Below are 20,056 nucleotides of genomic sequence, written 5' to 3'. Positions count from 1 at the left end.
TTTATTCTAAATAAATGGAAGATGCAAAAAAACTTGATGGTTAAACTTCTCACATTTTCATATGAAACTTTTTTTGTGGTTTTTCAGCCTCCCTAGAGCAACTTCGCTTTAGTTTAGCTAAACGTAGTTCGGCAGGAAGTTAATCTCGGGTAAGTAATTGTTAATTTGGTTATTTGAAAAGTTTAATTTAAAGGTTGTTATAGCTGACGCTGTCGTTAGTTACGAATTTATGTGGGGAGAGACGGAAAGCCCAAATAAATATTAAAAGTGAGCACTGTAAAAGGCCTACCATTTGTGGTCTGTATTTAAATGCTAGGAGCATTAGAAACAAAATTCATGATTTAGAGGCTTTAATTTCATCGGACACTTACGACATTATAGGAATAACTGAAACACTGATGAGTGACAATGATGGGGAAGAATATAATATGGATGGTTATACGCTGTTCCGTAGAGACCGGATAGGCAAGAAGGGAGGTGGTGTTGCAGTATACGTAAAAGAAAACTTGCAGGCAAGGGATCTCACTGATAAAAATAAAAGCACAGAAGCTGTATGGATAAAACTGGATGCTAAAGACTCAAATGGCCTAATTGTCGGGGTTTGTTGACATATATGCTTATGATTCTTATTAAATATGGCCAGCAGATGGATCTTTCATTTTCCACTGAATAAATAACTAGGATATGTTTCTACATAGACTTCATGGAAAAGGCAAACTAAAATGGCTCTCCCACCATCATAATTACTCATTGTCTTTGCTTCTCTCTGCAGCAGCTTCCTGCGATTTGGAATCACCGTGTTCATGGACTTTGTCCAACTACAGCAGTGGAGGGGACTGGCGAATCACAAAGGCACAACGGCGCACATCTGACACGCAGAGGGCTGAGCCGCCTGCTGATCACTCAGTCGGAGATGCAAATGGTAAGAAAGACTGGCAGTCACTCCAGATGAACCCTTGATAATATGGAGCTTTGATTGATCTTTGTTCCCATTTGAAAAATGGCAGTATGTTTTCTCTGGTATCAGGGAGAAGAAACACTTTTGCTACACACTGGGTACCTGCCCTTTGTATTTTTTTTTTCTGACCGCAAATTTAATCTGTTGACTGAAGCCCTTTCACACACCACTAGGGCACCTCCTTCTGCTGACGGCCACTGCAGCAGAGTCAGCAGGACATTGCCAGTTCTTCATAGCCAGTCCAGTGCTGCACAGCAGTGGGCCGCACTGTCAGCTGCAGCTCGCCCGGTACCAGACTGTGGGCATTTTGGGGAACCTGACGGTCCAGGTCAAACCGATGGACTCTGATGTAGCCAAAAGCTCAACATTTCTTGGCCACCAAGGGCAACACAGTACCAGGTAAAATATTTACAGCAGAGATGATGCCCTCTAGTGGACTGCGTGTGCACAGCCTGAGCTGGGACTGGGTCCAGGGTTACCATGACCCTGCATTAGATAAGTGGATAGGAGAATTCCATTTCAAATGATATCACTTTCCACTTCTGTTTAATAGCCCATTTGATTACTTGACTGGTCATCCTGTGTATGTAAGTTCAGGAACATCTGCTCCAATTCTACAGATTCAAGAATGCTTTCAGACCACCCCCCCCCCATGTTAGCTGCAGTCCTTCACTCTGTCACCTCTTTTGGCCTGTTTTTATGACCTAAAAGGCACTGATGCTGATAGTATGACTTTCAAGAACTCCAGATATCATTTGCAAATGTATTGGAGCGTAACATGAATATCTGAAGCAGAGTTTATTTTGTTTTAGATATAGTTTCAACTGTATGCATTTTTGTGACTAATCCGTGACGAACAAAAAGAATCTTTTTCATAACATTCTCTTATTAGAACAGACTGGTTGTCCATCCATTGCTTCCAGTTAAGGCAATGGTAATCAGGTTTTTAATCTGGAAAGCAGAGCACACCAAGACAGCGTGTAGCCAGTTCCTGCTTGAATGCCAGTTCAGCATAATGCACATTTCTCATACTCATTTCCCATCTAGCCACACCCAGACTAGAGACAGTGTGTAACCCTGAATATCAGCCCTGTTGTCCACGGTAATGAGGGTGGAGAGTCGCAGCCCCTCTGGAATAACATTACCTGGCAGAAAGAGATAAACCACACCAGTTGTTACCTGTGTACTCTTTGATGGGATGATGTCGTTACCATTGATTTCTTGTTAAGTCCAGGGCTTCACAGACAAAGGATGAATGATTCTCATTCCAAGAATAAAGCTAGGGTGGGATAGTGGTTATGCTGTGTCCTTGGCCCTCCTTGCCAACATCCATGCTGCCCTGCCTCACCAAAAATTATTGATAAATGAAAGCTATATTCACAGGCCTCTTCCAGGCTTGTTAGTGGATGTACTGTAAATCAGCCCATATAAACAAAATTTTCAGCACCAGCAATGTAAATACTGCACCTAACCCACCTCAGTGTGCCTGTGTCCTCTCACATTGACAGAGCCAATGTCCATGGCTGAGCTAGTTCAATGGCCTCATTATTCATTGGCTTCATTCATCAGTATTTCAGCTTTATTATTATTCTTGTTATTAATAGACGTGTTTCAAGATTGCTACTCAGTGTTGGAGTTTTTGGCAACACACACATTTACAGTACAATGACACACAAATTGCAGGTCTGGGAAATGATGATTGCGTACTTTAATCCTTAGAAGAACCAAAACAAAACTGGGAGAAGATACCAATAATAACACACGGTTGGTGCAGCATTAAACAGCTCAACCTGACTGTTGCTCTTTGATTGGTGCAGAGAACAGTGGGAGGTGCTTAAAGCCCATATTGGCCTACAGGAAAAGCCCTTTCAAGTGATATTGCTGTACTCTACTTGTGGTGTGGAGAACTGGAGTTCACTTGCCATCGATTCATTAGAGCTGAAAGACTGTGATGCAGGTAAGTCTCAGATGCCAGGATGCATTAAGAACAAGAAACATCAAATGTTCTATTTGATGTACAGTACAGATTCTTTTCCAGGGCATTCAATGTTTTGTCTTTTTCTCACCCATCCACACTGTCGCCTTAGGGAACTTAATGGTTGATTGCATGGAGGACATGTCTTTCCACTGCAAATTTGGGGACTGCATAGACAAAAGCAAAGTGTGTGACTTCCACAATGACTGTCCCTTGGCTGAAGATGAGGGTCCTGTGTGTGGTGAGTCTAAAAATGCTGTAAAGTGTGAAGTAGTAAAACAGATTTTTCGAAGACTGGCTCACAAATCAACCTTTAAGCTCATGCTTACGCAGAAACTTGTTAAAAAGTCCATACATCTATCAATCTTTAATGACCTCCTGTCTGAAGCAGGATTGCATTGTGGCCGAACCCAGAGCCACAAGACACAAGGCAGGACACACCTTAGAGGTGATGGCACCTCACACAAACACGGACTAACAGTTATTAAAGGGTAGTTTAGAGGCACTCATTTCCAATAGAAATTATATACTATATTGCCAAAAGTATTGGGACACCTGCACACACACATGAACTTTAATGACATCCCATGTTTAATACATAGGCTTTAATATGGAGTTAGCCCACCCTTTGCAGCTTCAACTCTTCTGGGACAGCTGTCCACAAGGTTTAGGAGTGTGTTTGTGGGAATTTTTGATCATTCTTCCAGGAGAGCATTTGTGAGGTCAGGCACTGATGTTGGACGAGAAGGCCTGGCCCACAGTCTCCGCTCTATTTCATCCCAAAGGTGTTCTGTTGGGTTGAGGTCAGGGCTCTGTGCAAGCCAGTCAAGTTCCTCCACACCAGACTGACTCATCCATGTCCTTATGGACCTTGCTTTGTGTACTGGTGCACAGTCATGTTGGAACAGGAAGCGGCCGTCCCAAAACTGTTCCCACAAAGTTGAGAGCATGAAATTGTCCAAAATGGCTTTGAATGCTGCAGCATTAAGAGTTCCTTTCACTGGAACTAAGGGGCCAAGCCCAACCCCTGAAAAACAACCCCAGACCATAATTCCCCCTCCACCAAACTTTACAGTTGGCACAATGCAGTCAGACAAGTACCGTTCTCCTGGCAACCGTCAAATCCAGATTCATCCATCGGATTGCCAGACAGAGAAACATAATTCATCACTGCAGAGAACACGTCTCCACTGCTCTAGAATCCAGTGGCGGCATGTTTTACACCACTGCATCTGATGCTTTTCATTGCATTTAGTGATGTAAGGCTTGGATGCAGCTGCTTGGCCACAGAAACCCATACCATAAAGTTCTCTATGCACTGTTCTTGAGCTGATCTGAAGGCCACACGAAGTTTGGAGGTCTGTAGCTATTGACTCTGCAAACAGTTGGTGACTTCTGTACACTGTGCGCCTCAGCATGCGTTGTCCCCGCTCTGTGATTTTACGTGGCCTACCATTTTATGGCTGAGTTGCTGTTGTTCCCAATTGCTTCCACCTTGTTATAATACCACTAACAGTTGACTGTGGAATATTTAGTATTATGGAAATTTCACGAATGGACTTATTTGACTGGTGGCATCCTATCACGGTACCACGTTTGAATCCACTGAGCTCCTGAGAGTGACCCATTCTTTTGTAAATCTTTGTAGAAGCAGTCCGCATGCCTTGGTGTGTGATTGCATACACCTGTGGCTATGGAAGTGATTGGAACACCTGAATTCAATGATTTGGGGGGGGTCCCATTACTTTTGGCAATATAGTGTATATATTTTGAATAAATTTTGTTTGTTCGTTGGCAACTCAGCTACACTTTTTATTGAGAAAAATGACTTATTTAAACACATTCATAATACCACATCAATCAAAAAAGATTAAAAAAGATAAACTTTGATCTAGAATGGTACTGAAGCTGCAGTTGGAAAGAAATTTTACAATCATGAACTTGAACAAATCCAAATGGCTAATTAATGACTGAATACTCTGATAAGAAGATGGATAGGGTTACGATGGAACAGTACATGCCAACATTCACCACATAAATATTTAAGGGTGTGATGAATTGTTAATTTACCTTATAATGGAGTAGCCTGCTAAAAACCACTGCCTTTGCAGTGTCAGAAATGTCTCCAAGACAGCAATGATGAAGAGAGATCAGTGAAAGGAGCTATTTCCTCCCTCTGCTTAGTGGCAGACTGCACAGATCTTGACTTCAAGATGTCACTGTCAGCACAGTGATCAGAACCATGTGGCACTGTTAGATAGGGTACCCGACTCTTTCATCTATAGGAAAAAAAAAACTAAAAGCAGAAACATGGACCAGATTTCCTGGTAAAAGTGCATAGCATTGAAATAACATGAAATTGGGGATATCTGCAGAAGCAGTACAATATATACATACATAATCATTTTGGGAATGAGGGACATTAATGGAAATACTCCACTTACGAATCACCAATCGAAGACCCTGGTCACCTGACTTACCTGATCATCTTTCCCATGATGCCTTTCCACAGATGCTTCTGTGTATGCCCACATTTGGGCAGAAGTACCTCTAACTATACTTACCCAGCATATACACGTAAAACAGGAGAAAAAGGACATAAGCAATGTTAATCTCTGAACACTGCAGACTGCAGTTATATTGTTTTTTAACTCCATTTAACTTTTTCCATAGGAGAAGAGTATTCTAATACTATTAGTTTGCTTTCTGGTTACCTATCCAGCAATATTCTGCCTAGTCATAGTGTCAGTAACTCAAGGGTTTATATCACAGGAAGGGGGCATGGAACAGGCAGAAAAAGAAGAGGACGATCCACTGGTGGCTCCACAAAAACAGGGGGTTTATTAACACATAATGACAATGCTGGGAAGACTACAAACAAAAAGACCACAAGGGGTCAAAACTAAACAGGGGAACAATATAACTAATAATAAAAAATTATCTCAGAAGGGAAACAGGTCACACGGGAAACAGAAAGGGCAGCACATGTAATAACCAACATCACACAATCAAGAAAATACAGCCAATGACTCCACGGGGAACAGAGCAGGATCAGGTACTTGAATACAAAGGGTTAACATGTTAAGGATGCGTGCCGGGAAGCAGCACAGAAACCATGAAATCAGGTAAAATTGGGGTTTATTCGGGAAAAATACCAAAACACAGGGCACAGCACAAGCACGAACATCAATGACCGGACAGGGGTAAGACAGACTCAGAAGCAGTAAATACCACAATTGATTAACAACAACTAGACACAGCTGAGAACACTGGGATCCCACACGAGGTAATAAGGGGGCGTGGCACACGGGAGGATCGACCGGGCAGGCCATGACATAACAAGGAAGCACAGGACAGGTGAGAACAATCAAGAGGCTCAGGGGAACAGCAAACAGATGGATCTAATAAACTAAATCATACAACTCAGAAACTAGGAAACAGAAACATTTTCAAACTGATATTGGTAATTACTTAAGTGAACCCAGAAGACCTGCCAGAACTTGAATTGGATATCTTTGCTTAAACACTAGGGAAATAACAAAGACAGGTAAAACACAAACCAGGGCACAAAACCAAAATAGAATGCAAACAACAAAACTCAGGAACTAGAAAAACTAATACAAAGGAAAAACTAGGGAACAAAATCTACTAAATACAAAACAATGGTGAGTGGACTTGAACACACAACTGACAGGCTAGTTGCCAAGCACTCAGCCTATAGAACCATGCAGCAATCTAGGGAGCTGGGGAAACACACTAAAGACTTGGACAACGGGGAGGACAGGATGGCCAGCGACACCTGCTGGCCAAATGGGGAGGAGACCCGAAAGGCTGGGACAGGTGCTGACCCTGACACATAGTTGGGATTACACATGACTAATGACACACCAAGCGGTCTGCTAAACAATGAGTGAATGTATAGTCTTGCACTTCCATTTGCCCCTTTAGCCACAAAGGGGATATTTTGTGTAATGTCCATGGCTTACGAGAAAAAACACTTACGGTGGCTTGTTAAGGTGTGAGTGGCAGGGATGAATATGGTGGTTGGACTAGGGTGACTTAGCTTTTTTGGCTGTTGTAAATCATAAACCAATTCTCATACATGCATTCCCTAGACATCCTTCAACCTCATTTATTATTTGGAGCGTGGTTCTTTCAGCTTGGTGAGAGGGTATTAGGGCAGTGTTTCCCAGCTTGGTCCTTGGGCACCCCCAGACCACCCACAGTTTTGCTCCTTACCAGCTCACTGCCAGACAGTCCACACCTTGAGCTGGGTGGGAGCAGAAACGTGGACTGTCTGGTGGTCCCCAAGGACTAGGTTGGGAAAACCCTGTATTAGGGCATTATCTAAGAATATTAGGCTTTCTCGTGAGAGCCCAATAACCTTTTTACATCTTTTGCTTGACCTATGCCATTGCAGACACTCTACCCCTGGGGTCTCATTGCTCCTTTGAGGCTGGTTTCTGTGGATGGACCATGTCCAGCGGACCCACATCGTGGACTCTGAGCAGTGGAGAAAAGCTGGCTGCTGAAGATCTGTTGGGAACCGCTCTTCAGAAAACAAAAGGTACTATGGTAGGATGTCGAACAGCCCTGTGATCTGGGTGACTGGGCCGAGGTGGTGAGGGCTGAGGAACTTCACCATAGCTGTCTTAACCTGTCTTTCAGTTCTGTGTTATTCTACATAACTGAAATAAGCTTAATCTAACATTAGAGTCATGTGAAATTCTTTCTCTCTACTTAAAGCCTATAAATAATATTACATTCAATTTATTTCATGTGCCAAACATAATAAATGGCAGCCAGTTATCCATTAATTCTTAAATGTCTTTGAAGGATTTATTTTTAGAAAACAGGGGAACATTTTCATCAAACACCTTGAAAAGCTGCAATGTTTTCTTTTTATTACTCTGAGATTTATGACCTCTCCACATGACAGTACACAGTGTAGCTGAGAAAATCTGTACTTTAGTTACAAAATGAATTTCTCTATATTTATTTGTGCTAGTCAGATATCCTAAATAAAATGTATGGCCTGCTGATTGTATTATTATTCTTACAAGATAATCTGTGCTTTGGAGTTTGACCTTTTAATCCCGCATCCATTTTCACACAAAACCCCATTTATGCAGGGTGCCTGGTGCTTTTCCAACCCTGGTTTTTGTGTCACCATCCTCACAGATCACTTCCTGTTCTTGAGGGTGAGGAGCAACTTTGCAGGTGGCAAGGCAGTTGTTCACGGTCCCCTGCTCCCATCGATGATCAGCAGCGCGGAATGCCTGGTGAGATGAGCTGACAGGTGGACCTGACACACCAGTATACAGCTAAAACTATTTGATTAAACTCATATGACCTGGTAATAGAGGTCATAATTGTTGACCAATTAACAAAGACTGCTTAGTTACCTATTCTAGAAGGTATAAACTGAATGATGCTCACCAACTCCAAAAGTCTCACCTGCCTCTCACCCATCTGTCTCTGCTCTGCTTGTACAGATGCACCTTTCCCTCTACATCTATGGGGACGTCATCTGCACAGTGTTGCTGTCAGTGGAGGGAAACGGTACTGCAGTAGTACCACTTTGGGAACGGTCTGGCCATTGGATGGATAGCTGGATGAGCATTATGCTGAAACTACCCAATGTCCAAAACAGGTACTGTACCATCTTATTGCAGTCTATTTTCAGCTCTGCTTACTGTCCAGTTCTGCTGAGCTATTGTATCCCGTGAGTTTTGCATACAAAATAAATAATTTGAGTTACTGTGCAAGGATAGTGCAGTGGCACAGTGGTTGGCACTGCTGCCTGACACGTCTGGGACTGAGGTTCGAGTCTCTGCCATGGCTCCATGTGTGTGGAGCTTGCATGTTCTCCTGTGTTGTTGTGGAGTTTCCTTGAGGTGCTCTGGTTCCTCCCACAGCCCAAAAATGTACTAGGGTGAACTGGAGTTACCCAATTGCCCATAGGAGTGACTGGTGTGTGAGTGTGCCCTGTGATGAGTTGGCGCCCCATCCTGGGATATTCCTTGCCTTGCTACTGGGGTAGGCTCCAGACCCTTCGCACCCCTGGTCAGGCCAAGCAGGTACAGAAGGTGGGTGGATGGTAATCAGGCACAGTGACTGAACGGGTAATACTCTTGTCTCTCACCTACAGGGTTGGGCATTTAATTCCACCTCTGCTTTGCATGAGTGAAGTTTACATGATTGCATAGTAACATGCATGAAGAAAAACTGTATCATTCTGAGGACTGACTCATCTCTTTTTACAGGCAGACAGTGGTTTGCAGGTGCCTGGTGTAGCACTAGGGCTGTGCATTCAGAATCATTGATTGATCTCTCTGGCCTAATGAGCCCTATATGATCTTACATCCCTTCAGATTCCAGCTTCATGTTGAGACCCACTGGGGCCCAGGCTCTGTAGCTGACATTGCTTTGGACAACATCACCTTGGGTATCTCCTGCTTTGAAAGTGGTATGTATGGAGTCACCTTCTCCTTGAATTGCACTGGCACCCAATCCAGGGTGCTGCCCTACCTCGTGCCCTGCTGCCGCTACTCAAAGCCCTGTGATCAGTCACTGGATAATCTGTTTCGAAAACGGATGGATGAAAGGATTAGTGGATTCAATGTTAATGGATCTTTTCAAAATTGGCCAATAAAGTTGCATTTGTACAGTTTCTAACATACTACTGTGTATACGGCTTTAAGCAAAGATATCCAATTCGAGTTCTGGCAGGTCTTCTGGGTTCACTTAAGTAATTATCAATATCAGTTTGAAAATGTTTCATTTTCAGCATATTTTCACATGTATTGAGAACATTCATTATGGTTCATTGGGGAAAATGCAGAGGCACATATAGCTAGCTGTTTCTGCTTTGTTTATCACTTAATTTAAATCAGGCAGGAAAGAATGGTATGGCAACAGGCAGAATCAACATATAACAAAAAAGATGTTTGGATACTGGGGTCTGTTAACAATACAAATATGGTAATAAGTTCCACCCGTGATTCATAGTATGTGCCCTAGATGTGAATTTGCGAGCCTCGAATTCAGATTCCCTTTATATCTTTTTCCCCAGTAGAGGTAGAGAGAGTGTTGACTGCCATTATTCCATCAGAAGCAATGCAGAGTCATAGGTGTCTGTACCAGGATAGGTCCAGTGATTTGGCCGTCCAGACCTGTGCTGAGGGCTCATTTCACCTGGGATTGATATACTATGATCAAGGGGTAATATGAACAGTGCTCACAGAAAGTTCTAAGATGCTTGTGCAAATGATTTGATGTCATAAAAAAATCTATTGCAAAGCAATGTTTGACATAACTGTCCATCTGCACAGACATTTTCTTTTCTATGAAGTGTCATAATTTTTTTTTACTGAGTCATTCAGTTCTATTCTTGCTATTTTGAAATTAATTACAATAGTAATTACTGGCTCCCAAAGGGATACTAAACACAAATGTTTTGTGTTTTGTGTTATTGTAATGGTGTTGCCAATTAAAAATCACCCAATGAGACAGTGTCCTGACTTTAGAGCAGGGAAGCAGGAGCCACAGCCGAGGAATCGGGTAGACTAGGGATTTATTAAACAACACGAAACACGAGGCAAAGCAAGAGACGGACGTCAATGACCGGACTGGGGAAACATACTTTAACGCGGACTTAAATACACGGGGATTCCACATGAGGTAGCAATGGGGCGTGGCACACGGGAGGATCGGACGAGCTGGGCATGACAGACAGCTTGTCAATGAACTTTTTAACTTAACTTTTTAACAGCTCTTTTAGAACAATAATTTAGGTTTCAGTTTATTACTACCTGAAATGTATGTTGTACCTAAAACTACTGATCATTTCTAACGTGATATATTTATTTATTTTATTTGTTTTCGTAAACAAAAACAAAATATATATTTTTTTTATAAAACCAATAAATCTGAAATATTTTCACTGAATTATACAAGCATCCCTAGACTTTGTGAGAGCATCATATGAAAAGGTTTTTATCAAATGTCACATTAACTATTTTCACCTGCATTTTTTTAAAGATTCTCCATGCTGGGCATGGTGAAAATGAGTAGGCTATGTCATCCATAAGCCATAAGCAGACGTTTTAGCTGAAGGCCTAATGGAGCACTTCACACATCAGACCCCCTTCTTGGGAACAACAAGACTGACAAAGATGAGCGCTTGTTAAATTGAGAATGGCTTGTGTGATTCTGAAGTTTAACTGCCGTCTCCGGCAAGGGCAAGACAGCTCCCCCGGCGGTCCAGTGATGGAGCCGCTTTCTGATTGCTTCTGAAACGAGGCTCCACTGTCTCTTGCCCGCAATCCCATAATTCCCATAAAAGCTCAACAGCCAGGAGTGATTCCAATGCATTCAGTATAGTTCCAAGAAACTATATACTCAATCATGGCAGGCACTGTGCGCCGATTTCGGAAATCTCGTCCTTCTGTCTAACAGATGCTGCATCCCAGCAAATTTTTATTGGTAGATTTTTATTGAGTTTGGTAAAAGGCTAAGAGGTCTCGTCCAGTGGGCATCTTCTAGATTGTGTACACTATGTTCATGTCTCATTTTCGTTGGTTCAGACCAACGGCGCCTGTGGAGTGCTGTCTATGGGCAGATTTATTGCAGATGACACCAAGGTGGGTGATGTAGCAGATTCTAAATTAGCAGCACAGAGGCTACAATGGGATCTTGATTTAATTAGCAACTGGGATGATACCTGGCAGATTAAATTTAACGTAGATAAATGTAAGGCAATCTATGCAGGGAGCAGAAATATAAAGTAAAGATATTTTATGGGTTCCACTGAATTAAAGGTAGCTGATTATGAGAAAGACCTCAGTATGTATGTTGATGCTTCCATGTCACACTCTCGCCAGTGTGGGGAAGCAATAAAAAAGGCCAATAGGATGTTGGGTTACATAATTCTCTAGGTGTGTGGAGTTTAAGTCAAGGGAGGTGACGCTACGATTATACGATTCCGTGGTAAGACCCCACCTAGAATATTGTGTGCAGGTTTGGTCACCATACCTTAAGAAGGACATTGCTGCCTTGGAAAGGGTGCAACGTAGAGCTACAAGATTGATTCCTGGTCTTAGAGGAATGTCTTATGAGGAGAGTTAGCTGAGCTGAATCTGTTGAGCCTCACGCAAAGGAGATTAAGGGGGGACATGATCCAGGTATATAAGATTGTAACAGGTCTGGATGCTGTTCAGCCAAATGGCTATTTCAATATTAGTTTAAATAATAGAACTTGTGGCCATAGGTGGAAATTAGCGGGAGAACATTTTAAAACAAATTTGAGGAAGCACTTCTTTACACAGCGTGTAGTTAGAGTATGGAATAGTCTTCCTGCTAGTGTAGCGAAAGCTAAAACCCTGGGTTCCTTTAAATCAGAGCTAGATAAGATTTTAACAACTCTGAGCTATTAGTTAAGTTCTCCCCAAACGAGCTTGATGGGCCGAATGGCCTCCTCTCGTTTGTATAGTTCTTATGTTCTTATGTTCTTACTACACCGCTACGCCAACACAATGGAGGATAAAAGAGTCGTTTTGTTAGTTATTTGTTAGTTATTGGGGGGATCGACCGCAATCAAAATGGGACACAGCCATTTAACAAACTTAATTTATATAACCAGCGACATATATGCTTATGATTCTTATTAAATATGGCCAGCAGATGGATCTTTCATTTTCCACTGAATAAATAACTAAGAATATAAGAACATAAGAACTATACAAACGAGAGGAGGCCATTCGGCCCATCGAGCTCACTTGGGGAGAACTTAACTAATAGCTCAGAGTTGTTAAAATCTTATCTAGCTCTGATTTAAAGGAACCCAAGGATTCAGCTTGCACTACATTATCAGGAAGACTATTCCATACTCTGACTACACGCTGTGTAAAGAAGTGCTTCCTTAAATCCAGTTTGAAATGTTCTCCCGCTAATTTCCACCTATGGCCAAGAGTTCTTGTATTTGAACTAATGTTGAAGTAACTATTCGGTTGAACAGCATCCAAACCTGTTAGAATCTTATAGACCTGGATCATGTCCCCCCTCAGTCTCCTTTGCTTGAGGCTAGGATATGAACCCTGGATTCCTTTGACGGACCTCTTTCCGATCACGATGGCTTCATCAGCATCTCCCACGAACTAAATGTGCTTTCTCTTTCCCCGTGTGGTACTGACCATCTCTATGGCCTAATATTTTATGTTTTTCCTCTTTTCTACCCAAGGTTTTGACCCAGTGTTTCTCAGTCACAGTGTTCTGCATAAGATGGATGGCTTTGGCGACCTGGACATTCTCAGCCCTTATAAAGATCCTGATGCTTCAGGTACTTGCATCTGATTATTTGATTTTAAATACCTCCAGTCCATTTAAAGCTCAAAAAATTGTTTATTGCAGCTGCTGTTGTCTTGCCAAAAAATGACGGCAGGCATAGAACCTTTCTGTGTGGAGTTCCCATGCTCTCCCCATTTCCTCCCACAGTCCAAAAGTGTGTGTGATAGGTTAATTGGCAAATCTAAGTTGGCTCCGTAAGTGTGCAGGTGCCTGTGTGTGCCCTGTGGTGTGTTGGCGACTGCCCAGTGGTGGTTCCCACGACAGGCTCCCTGACCCCGGTTGGGATTAAGTGATTATGGTGGATGGAAGTCTCACTTTAAGTAAAGAGTTGAGGTCATGTGGTCTTGTATCATTGCTATACTGTTGGCTCTCTTGAGAACCTGTGTTAAGTAAGCCCATTCTTCTGTTCTCTACCACGCTGCTTGTTCTCAGAGGTAACCTTAACGACCTGGTGGTTTACCTCTTGTGGAGCCAGTGGACCCCGAGGCCCCACCCAGGCACAGTGTGATAGCGCTTACCGGAACACCAACGTCAGCGTTATCGTGGGCACCGAGGGCCCACTCAAGGGGGTGCAGATGTGGAGGGTGCCCTCTACCAACCGCTACCTGTAAGTATATAAGTCTGGGAAAATATGATGAAACTGTTGTTCTGTAGGAGATTTATCTCCCAGCAACCAGTTTAGTGTAAAGAGTCACATTCACTGGTTGGTTGAAACAAAATCCTGGCCTGGATTTTTACTTTCTGGGCTTCAGTATCCACCTCTGGTTTTCTTGTATTTTTTACTAACTTGCTGTCACAGTAAACCACAGTAACTCTCTGTGGCACCTGAAAGATGCCCATGAGCTCAATGGGACAAGAGAAAGTCAAATCCAGCTTGTAAAGGCTCATCTTTGATTTTAGATGCTTGTTTCCCTGTGCATTTTAGGAAATATAAAAATGTGACCTGATACCTTTAAAGGGCAATCAAAGTGATTATGGTATGTTTTATGTGATTGCCATAAATGCTATTTGGTTTCTGTTCAAGGTTTGATAGATTTATTTGAATATATTTCATGCAGATTTTTAGTTTTGCATTATTTCTAGTTAGTTATTTCTGCATGGGGACCTGTATGATGTAAGACTAAAGCTGCTGTGTTGTGTTATTCTTAGGGAACCTATTGTGTTGTGCTCTGTCCTGTATCATTTTTGAGTTTTGTTTTTCCTTTGTTCTTCATCGTTGCACAAACCTAAGGATCTCGGCTTATGGGGCAGCGGGAGGAAAGGGGGCCAGGAACCACAACAGTCGATCCCACGGCGTTTTCATCTCAGCTGCTTTCACCCTAAATATGGGGGACATCCTGTACGTTCTGGTGGGGCAACAGGGAGAAGATGCCTGTCCTGGGGTAGGTACCAGACTAGAATGAGAAGGGATCCATGCCATTCTCTTAAAGCATATTGACCAAATAGCACAATACTAACACTGTTACTACTGCTTGTATAAATATATATCTTTCCATCCATACATACATATATTAGTAGGGTGACCAGATAATCCATATCAGGGTGGATACTTTGAGTTACTTCAGGTTTTCCAAACTACTTTAAAACTGAAAGGCTCCTGTCCTTGGCTATATAGTTCAGTTCTTCTTGTGCTTTGACTGGTTTGTTCCTTTTATTGAAAGACTGAATCAGTTGTTTTACATTACATTCATGACACATGCATGATTTTAGGAGACTGACCCATCTGCACACAACAAGAATTCAGTGCTTAAGTGAAATCCTGGTCCCTTTAATTGAAATGGTAGTTTACAAACATTGTACTAGCTCAAAGTGTCCTCCCTGACATGGATTATCCAACCCCCATAGCTATTAGTTATTTGCAAACTCTGACATATTGACTTCGTATATATCCATCTTTGCTTCCAGTTCTTCTTTCTTGTGTTCCCTGCCCGTGTTGTTCTCATTTTTCCATTCATGTCTTTGGGTGCTTATCAATATGTGTACTTCACTGTTCTTGTGTTCTCGCGTACCCATTTAATGGCATATTCCATTGCTGAAGTACAGTTCCAATACTAAGTACAGAAGTACAGAGGACAGTAAAAATCCATGTCTGTTGTCCTTGCCCTGCCCCAAATATGAAGGATGCTTCAGTTGCATCCTCCTTAACAAGAACAGTCCCATGATTCATTGTATCCCAGGTTCGTTCTTGGGAGGCAAGTTTGCAAGAACCCTCTAGCCAAGAACATAAGTACTATCTTTGCGTTCTTGGTTTTGAGAAACACCTTTTGTCTTCTCCCAGAGGAAACATCTCTCACAGAAGATCTGCTTGGGCGAGTCCACCATGATTGAGGATGGGGTCAGAGACGGAAAGATAGCAGGAGAATGGGCTGGTGGTGGAGGGGGAGGAGGAGGGGCCACCTTCATCTACTGGGTAAGACCCCTTTATAAATGGAGGCGATGTGATCAGTCACTCATCCTGTTTTGTCCCAAATACATTCAATATTAATATTAAGACCCCTTGAAATTATTTTTTAATAAAGTGGAGAATATAGCTAGACTCAAGACAGTAGTGTCATGATTAAGGGTGTTGAAGGTTCGAGAATTACTTGAAAGCACATTGGAGCAGGGGGTTGGAAAGGTTCTGCTATCAAAAGTTTCTTAATAATGGAAAAATATTTGATGTGCTTTATTTGTACATGGCACCAAACTGGAACCATTAATCACTGTATTTCTTCTTATGACAGGTATGTAAGTGAGCAGGTTAACGCTGCTGAGTCTATAGCATGTGTCCAAGAGCTTTGCATTGAAATTGAATTAAAGTGTATCAAAGGTACACAAGTCAACTTTCAAGCAATGAAAGTTTCTCCTCTTGGCAGTTGGTGAGTTAGCCTTTGAACTTTCCCTCCCAGGCTGAGAATGGGGTCATAGTGCCCCTTCTCATTGCGGCAGGCGGGGGAGGGAATGCCTACCTGGAAGACCCTGAGAGCAGCCTGGACCACATCAACCTGGAGCAGTACGACAACCACACAGTCGCATCTGGGACCAACGGCAAAACCGGCGCTGCAGGTCCGCCCTCTTTCATCGCATCCTTTTATTTACTTATTTTCCAAAACATATATTTTTCATTGTGTTTCTAGGGCTAGTGCTGGTCTTGGGTGTTCTGGCACCGTAGGCGAGATTCAGCAGAAATGCAACCCCCCCTCTCCCCCCCCCCCCCCCCCCGAGCAGCCAAAGCCAAGTTTGGTCTATTCGTTTATATTAAAGACATTTCAGCAGCACAGGGTATCTGGCTGCTAACTAGCTAGCTCTCACAAGAAAAGTAGTGAAATATTAAAACCAGTGTAAATAACTGTAATGTCATGGAATGCAAGCAGATGTATTGCTTCTGATTTCTTTTCCTGCCTTAAGTGACACCTTAGATGAGTGCCTGTATCGCCTAGAGGACAGACTAGCCCTGTCTGTGACAACTGGGGATAATCTGGCCATCACATTGTTCATTTAGCCTGACAAGTGCTGGTTCAAATCCAAGTCCTTAGCAAAAATAATATACCTCAATTACTTTAATGGTTATACTGAGTAAGTATAGAGCTTAAATTGCAAGATACAAACATCCTACTTGAAATGGCATCTTCAAAAAGAATAGGATAACCATGTGTAAGGCTTATGAAGCATAATCACTTTGGGTCAGCCTTCTTGACCATGCTGCCATAGATGTCATTCTGGGATGAGGCAAGCGGATGAGTGTTCATCCTTGCATATCACTGGCCCTTTGAGGGATCCACTGCTCTGCCAAAACACCAGCAGTCATTCTTCTTAGTGCGGGGCTTGAACCCATTACTCTGTCAGCGTGAGCGAGAGGTTGCATAAATTCACTGTGTTTAATTAAAAGCTTTTTTCCCTGATCTGCTGTGAAGAACAGAAAAATGCATTGTAGCTACACAGCCAGGATTAGACAAATGTATGATTCCCAGCTAGCAGAACCGTCTTTGGAAAAAAAAGCCAGAGAGGGTGTGATCGAAAAATCCATGATTATGCCAATTTCCAATACTAATTTAATCAGTAATTGATAATGAAACTTGTGATAATATTGTTGATTTTAAATATGATGATTGTAATGATTAACTTCAGCCTTGAAACATTTAATATACTAAACATATAATGCAAGCTTGCCTAAGTAATAGTTTGTGATTCAGGTAAGAGGAACTAACGTGTTTTGGCATAAGAGCTTGATTTGCAAAAGGTCAAGGTATAGACCTGATCCGAGAAGTAAGGCATTCATAAGAAAAGTGTCTATAGGGGGGGTCACGATTACGTGAAAAGAGAACTAAAGGAACGTATGGGGAAGTGAGACAAACTTGTTTGAACAAGGTGATGTGATCACAAGAGAGATCATGAAAAGGTTAACTCTGTTCTAACCTGATAATGGATCAAGTTTAACAGAAGTGACTGGTGTCTACAGATCTCCCTACTGTCTGTAAACTGTCGTATTTTGGCTATAAAAGATGCATGCACTTGTTGTTCAGGGAACAGAACACCAGACGCATGAAAGACTTCTGAGTGTCTGTTCCCCAAAGCTTTGCGAAAGAAATAAAGTTTCTCAGACCATTCCCATTAGACCCGAAGATTTCCAGTAACATTTATTGATTTGCTCTGGTGCGGTACGTATGTATGCATGTACAGATAACAGCTTCTTTTTCTCCTGCAGGGGGTGGTGGAGGATGGATGGGTGCCTCAAACTTTGCCAGGGCTGGAAAATCTCTTCTTGAGGGGGCAGAGGGGGGTACTTCTTGCCCCAGTGCCTTGTCCAGCCTAGCCTGGGCCACCTCTGGAGGATTTGGAGGAGGAGGAGGTGCCTGCAGTGCCGGAGGAGGAGGAGGTGGATACAGAGGTGACCTGCCCAGTGTTTTGGACACATCGAAATGTGCATCTAGAAAGCAGAGCAACACATAGTGGCTCAGACCAGAAAAGAAGACATTTGATTTCCTGGTCCAATGCCTCAAGAACATCTAGAATTATATCAAAATATCAATCCAAAAAAGTCATTCCCCAGGGTCACCTAAATGCATCGTGGTGTTTTTTTAGTAACAGAAGATTCAATGTATCTCTGAGGAATCCAGGCTAAAACATAGTTACTGCTTTGTCACTGTTTTAAAGTGTGTGTCTTATTTTTCTGGATGGTTGCTGTAAGCAGAACAAATATCTCACACAGAAATAAATGCATTCTGGGTAATTGGATAATTGCTCTGGCAGGATAGGTCACAGCTGTTTCCATTAACAAATTAGGATGCGGCTCTTTGAATGCCGTTCTTGTCATCTTATAAGTGGCATGATTGCAAGTGGGACAGCTTCTCAAGGATCTGATTGGAGTGGAGGAGCCTCAGATCTGCTCGGAGTATCATGAAAACTGTTAGCGTAAAAGGGCCTATTGAGAAAGGTCGGTGTAAGGGGGATCAGAGCAGTCATGCTCTGCAGATTTTACTCATTAGTGAAGCTGAATTTATAATTGTGAATATTGGCTCCTGTGTGTCATTTTGTCATGATATTTCAGTAACATCTGTGCATCATTGTGGCTTTAGGGTCAGTATAACGTTATCATATTCAAATGTTTGCTTAGTCAGACATGAATTCCATTTTATTTAATGTGCATAAACCTCCAGCTCTCTGAAAATATCTTCAAGTTTTGTAGAGCATCTGCTCAGGCTTTGAGCAAAGTCCTTCCAAATCTGCTTTGTTGAAATACGAGCATGAAATAACACTGATACTTTATGTCCATTTTTACTACTGAAACATCTCTCTGCTCCACTCTCACATCCCATCGTAGGTGGGGATACATCCCTCACTGATAACATCACTGCAGATGGCCAGGAAGGAGTCTCCTATATACATCCCAGTGGGGAGATCTTTCTCCTCCCGTTAGCAGGTGAGGCTTCCTTACCTCACTGGCCCAAAGAGACCTCCGCCAATTCTTCAATTTGCCCACTTTTATGCAGCCGCCACCTGAGACTATTTCGTCTGAGATGCTGAGGCAGACCTGATTTTTGAGTAAATCGGGCAATGTGGGATTCATAATGAGTGCAGATCGTGTGGTAATGCTATGCAGTTTTAAATGGCCATCTGTCTAGTGTGATGTGCTTTCTTTGTTTAAGAAAATTCTTCTGACACGAGGGGCCAAGCAAAAGCAGCATTCTTGAGTACAGAGAGTGATCAGTTACTGAAATGTAAAAATACTAGGGGCAGAAAGAAGATCCGGACATGGATCTTATGGAAGCGGTTCCCTTCACATTCATTATCCTGCCACTGTTAAATAACAGGATTACGGAAGAAAAGGCTAATTGCTTGCATGTTTCTTGCTTGCATCGAAAGCCATGGAGAGCCACGGCGAGGTGGAGATCAAGGTACAGCTGAACTGCACGCACTGTCAGTCCCAGAGCTGCCACAGGAATGAGGACACCAAGGTCACAATCTGCCTCTGCCCACATGGGGAGGTGCTGGCCAATGACAACGTCACCTGCGTGGGTGAGCCCCCTCACCTCCTCCCCCACGGGCAGAATTTGCCACTTTGTATTTCCCACTGATTTGCATTGTGTGCGTGCTGCTACAGGACAGGGGTGATGAAATCATGCTGGGGGCTTCACACAGAGCATGATGGGCAACCACCATCATTTATAAAAGAGCTGCAAAACAGGCTCTATGCAGAGTCTGGTGCAATGGCTTAGCATGTAGCAGTTTACCATGAGTGTTGATTCATAATGTTCATTTGCCTGTTGTTATGGCTTCTCTTCCACCTTCTACTACCC

General features: G+C 42.6%; 1 protein-coding gene across 2 annotated transcripts in view; it reads left to right on the top strand.

The window, feature by feature from the left end:
- The window catches only part of ltk (leukocyte receptor tyrosine kinase), a 60,423-nt gene that overhangs the window by 24,057 nt on the left and 16,310 nt on the right, over window positions 1-20,056 (top strand). Inside the window, exons 3-18 of one of the 2 annotated variants that reach the window (XM_023828237.1) lie at window positions 776-922; window positions 1,132-1,357; window positions 2,776-2,915; window positions 3,046-3,174; window positions 7,354-7,500; window positions 8,115-8,215; window positions 8,429-8,586; window positions 9,308-9,402; window positions 13,174-13,272; window positions 13,713-13,887; window positions 14,512-14,662; window positions 15,559-15,690; window positions 16,169-16,325; window positions 17,965-18,147; window positions 19,081-19,179; window positions 19,623-19,775. In XM_023828237.1, coding sequence (XP_023684005.1) covers window positions 776-922; window positions 1,132-1,357; window positions 2,776-2,915; window positions 3,046-3,174; window positions 7,354-7,500; window positions 8,115-8,215; window positions 8,429-8,586; window positions 9,308-9,402; window positions 13,174-13,272; window positions 13,713-13,887; window positions 14,512-14,662; window positions 15,559-15,690; window positions 16,169-16,325; window positions 17,965-18,147; window positions 19,081-19,179; window positions 19,623-19,775 — 2,292 coding nt within the window. Of the gene's footprint in view, window positions 1-772; window positions 923-1,131; window positions 1,358-2,775; window positions 2,916-3,045; window positions 3,175-7,353; window positions 7,501-8,114; window positions 8,216-8,428; window positions 8,587-9,307; window positions 9,403-13,173; window positions 13,273-13,712; window positions 13,888-14,511; window positions 14,663-15,558; window positions 15,691-16,168; window positions 16,326-17,964; window positions 18,148-19,080; window positions 19,180-19,622; window positions 19,776-20,056 lie in introns of both variants that reach the window. The other variant, XM_023828236.1, reaches the window with a different exon arrangement.

The sequence above is a fragment of the Paramormyrops kingsleyae genome, chromosome 14, assembly GCF_048594095.1.
Source record: "Paramormyrops kingsleyae isolate MSU_618 chromosome 14, PKINGS_0.4, whole genome shotgun sequence".
In the NCBI taxonomy this organism is placed as follows: Eukaryota; Metazoa; Chordata; class Actinopteri; order Osteoglossiformes; family Mormyridae; genus Paramormyrops; species Paramormyrops kingsleyae.
This window is presented reverse-complemented; position numbering and strand designations above follow the sequence as displayed.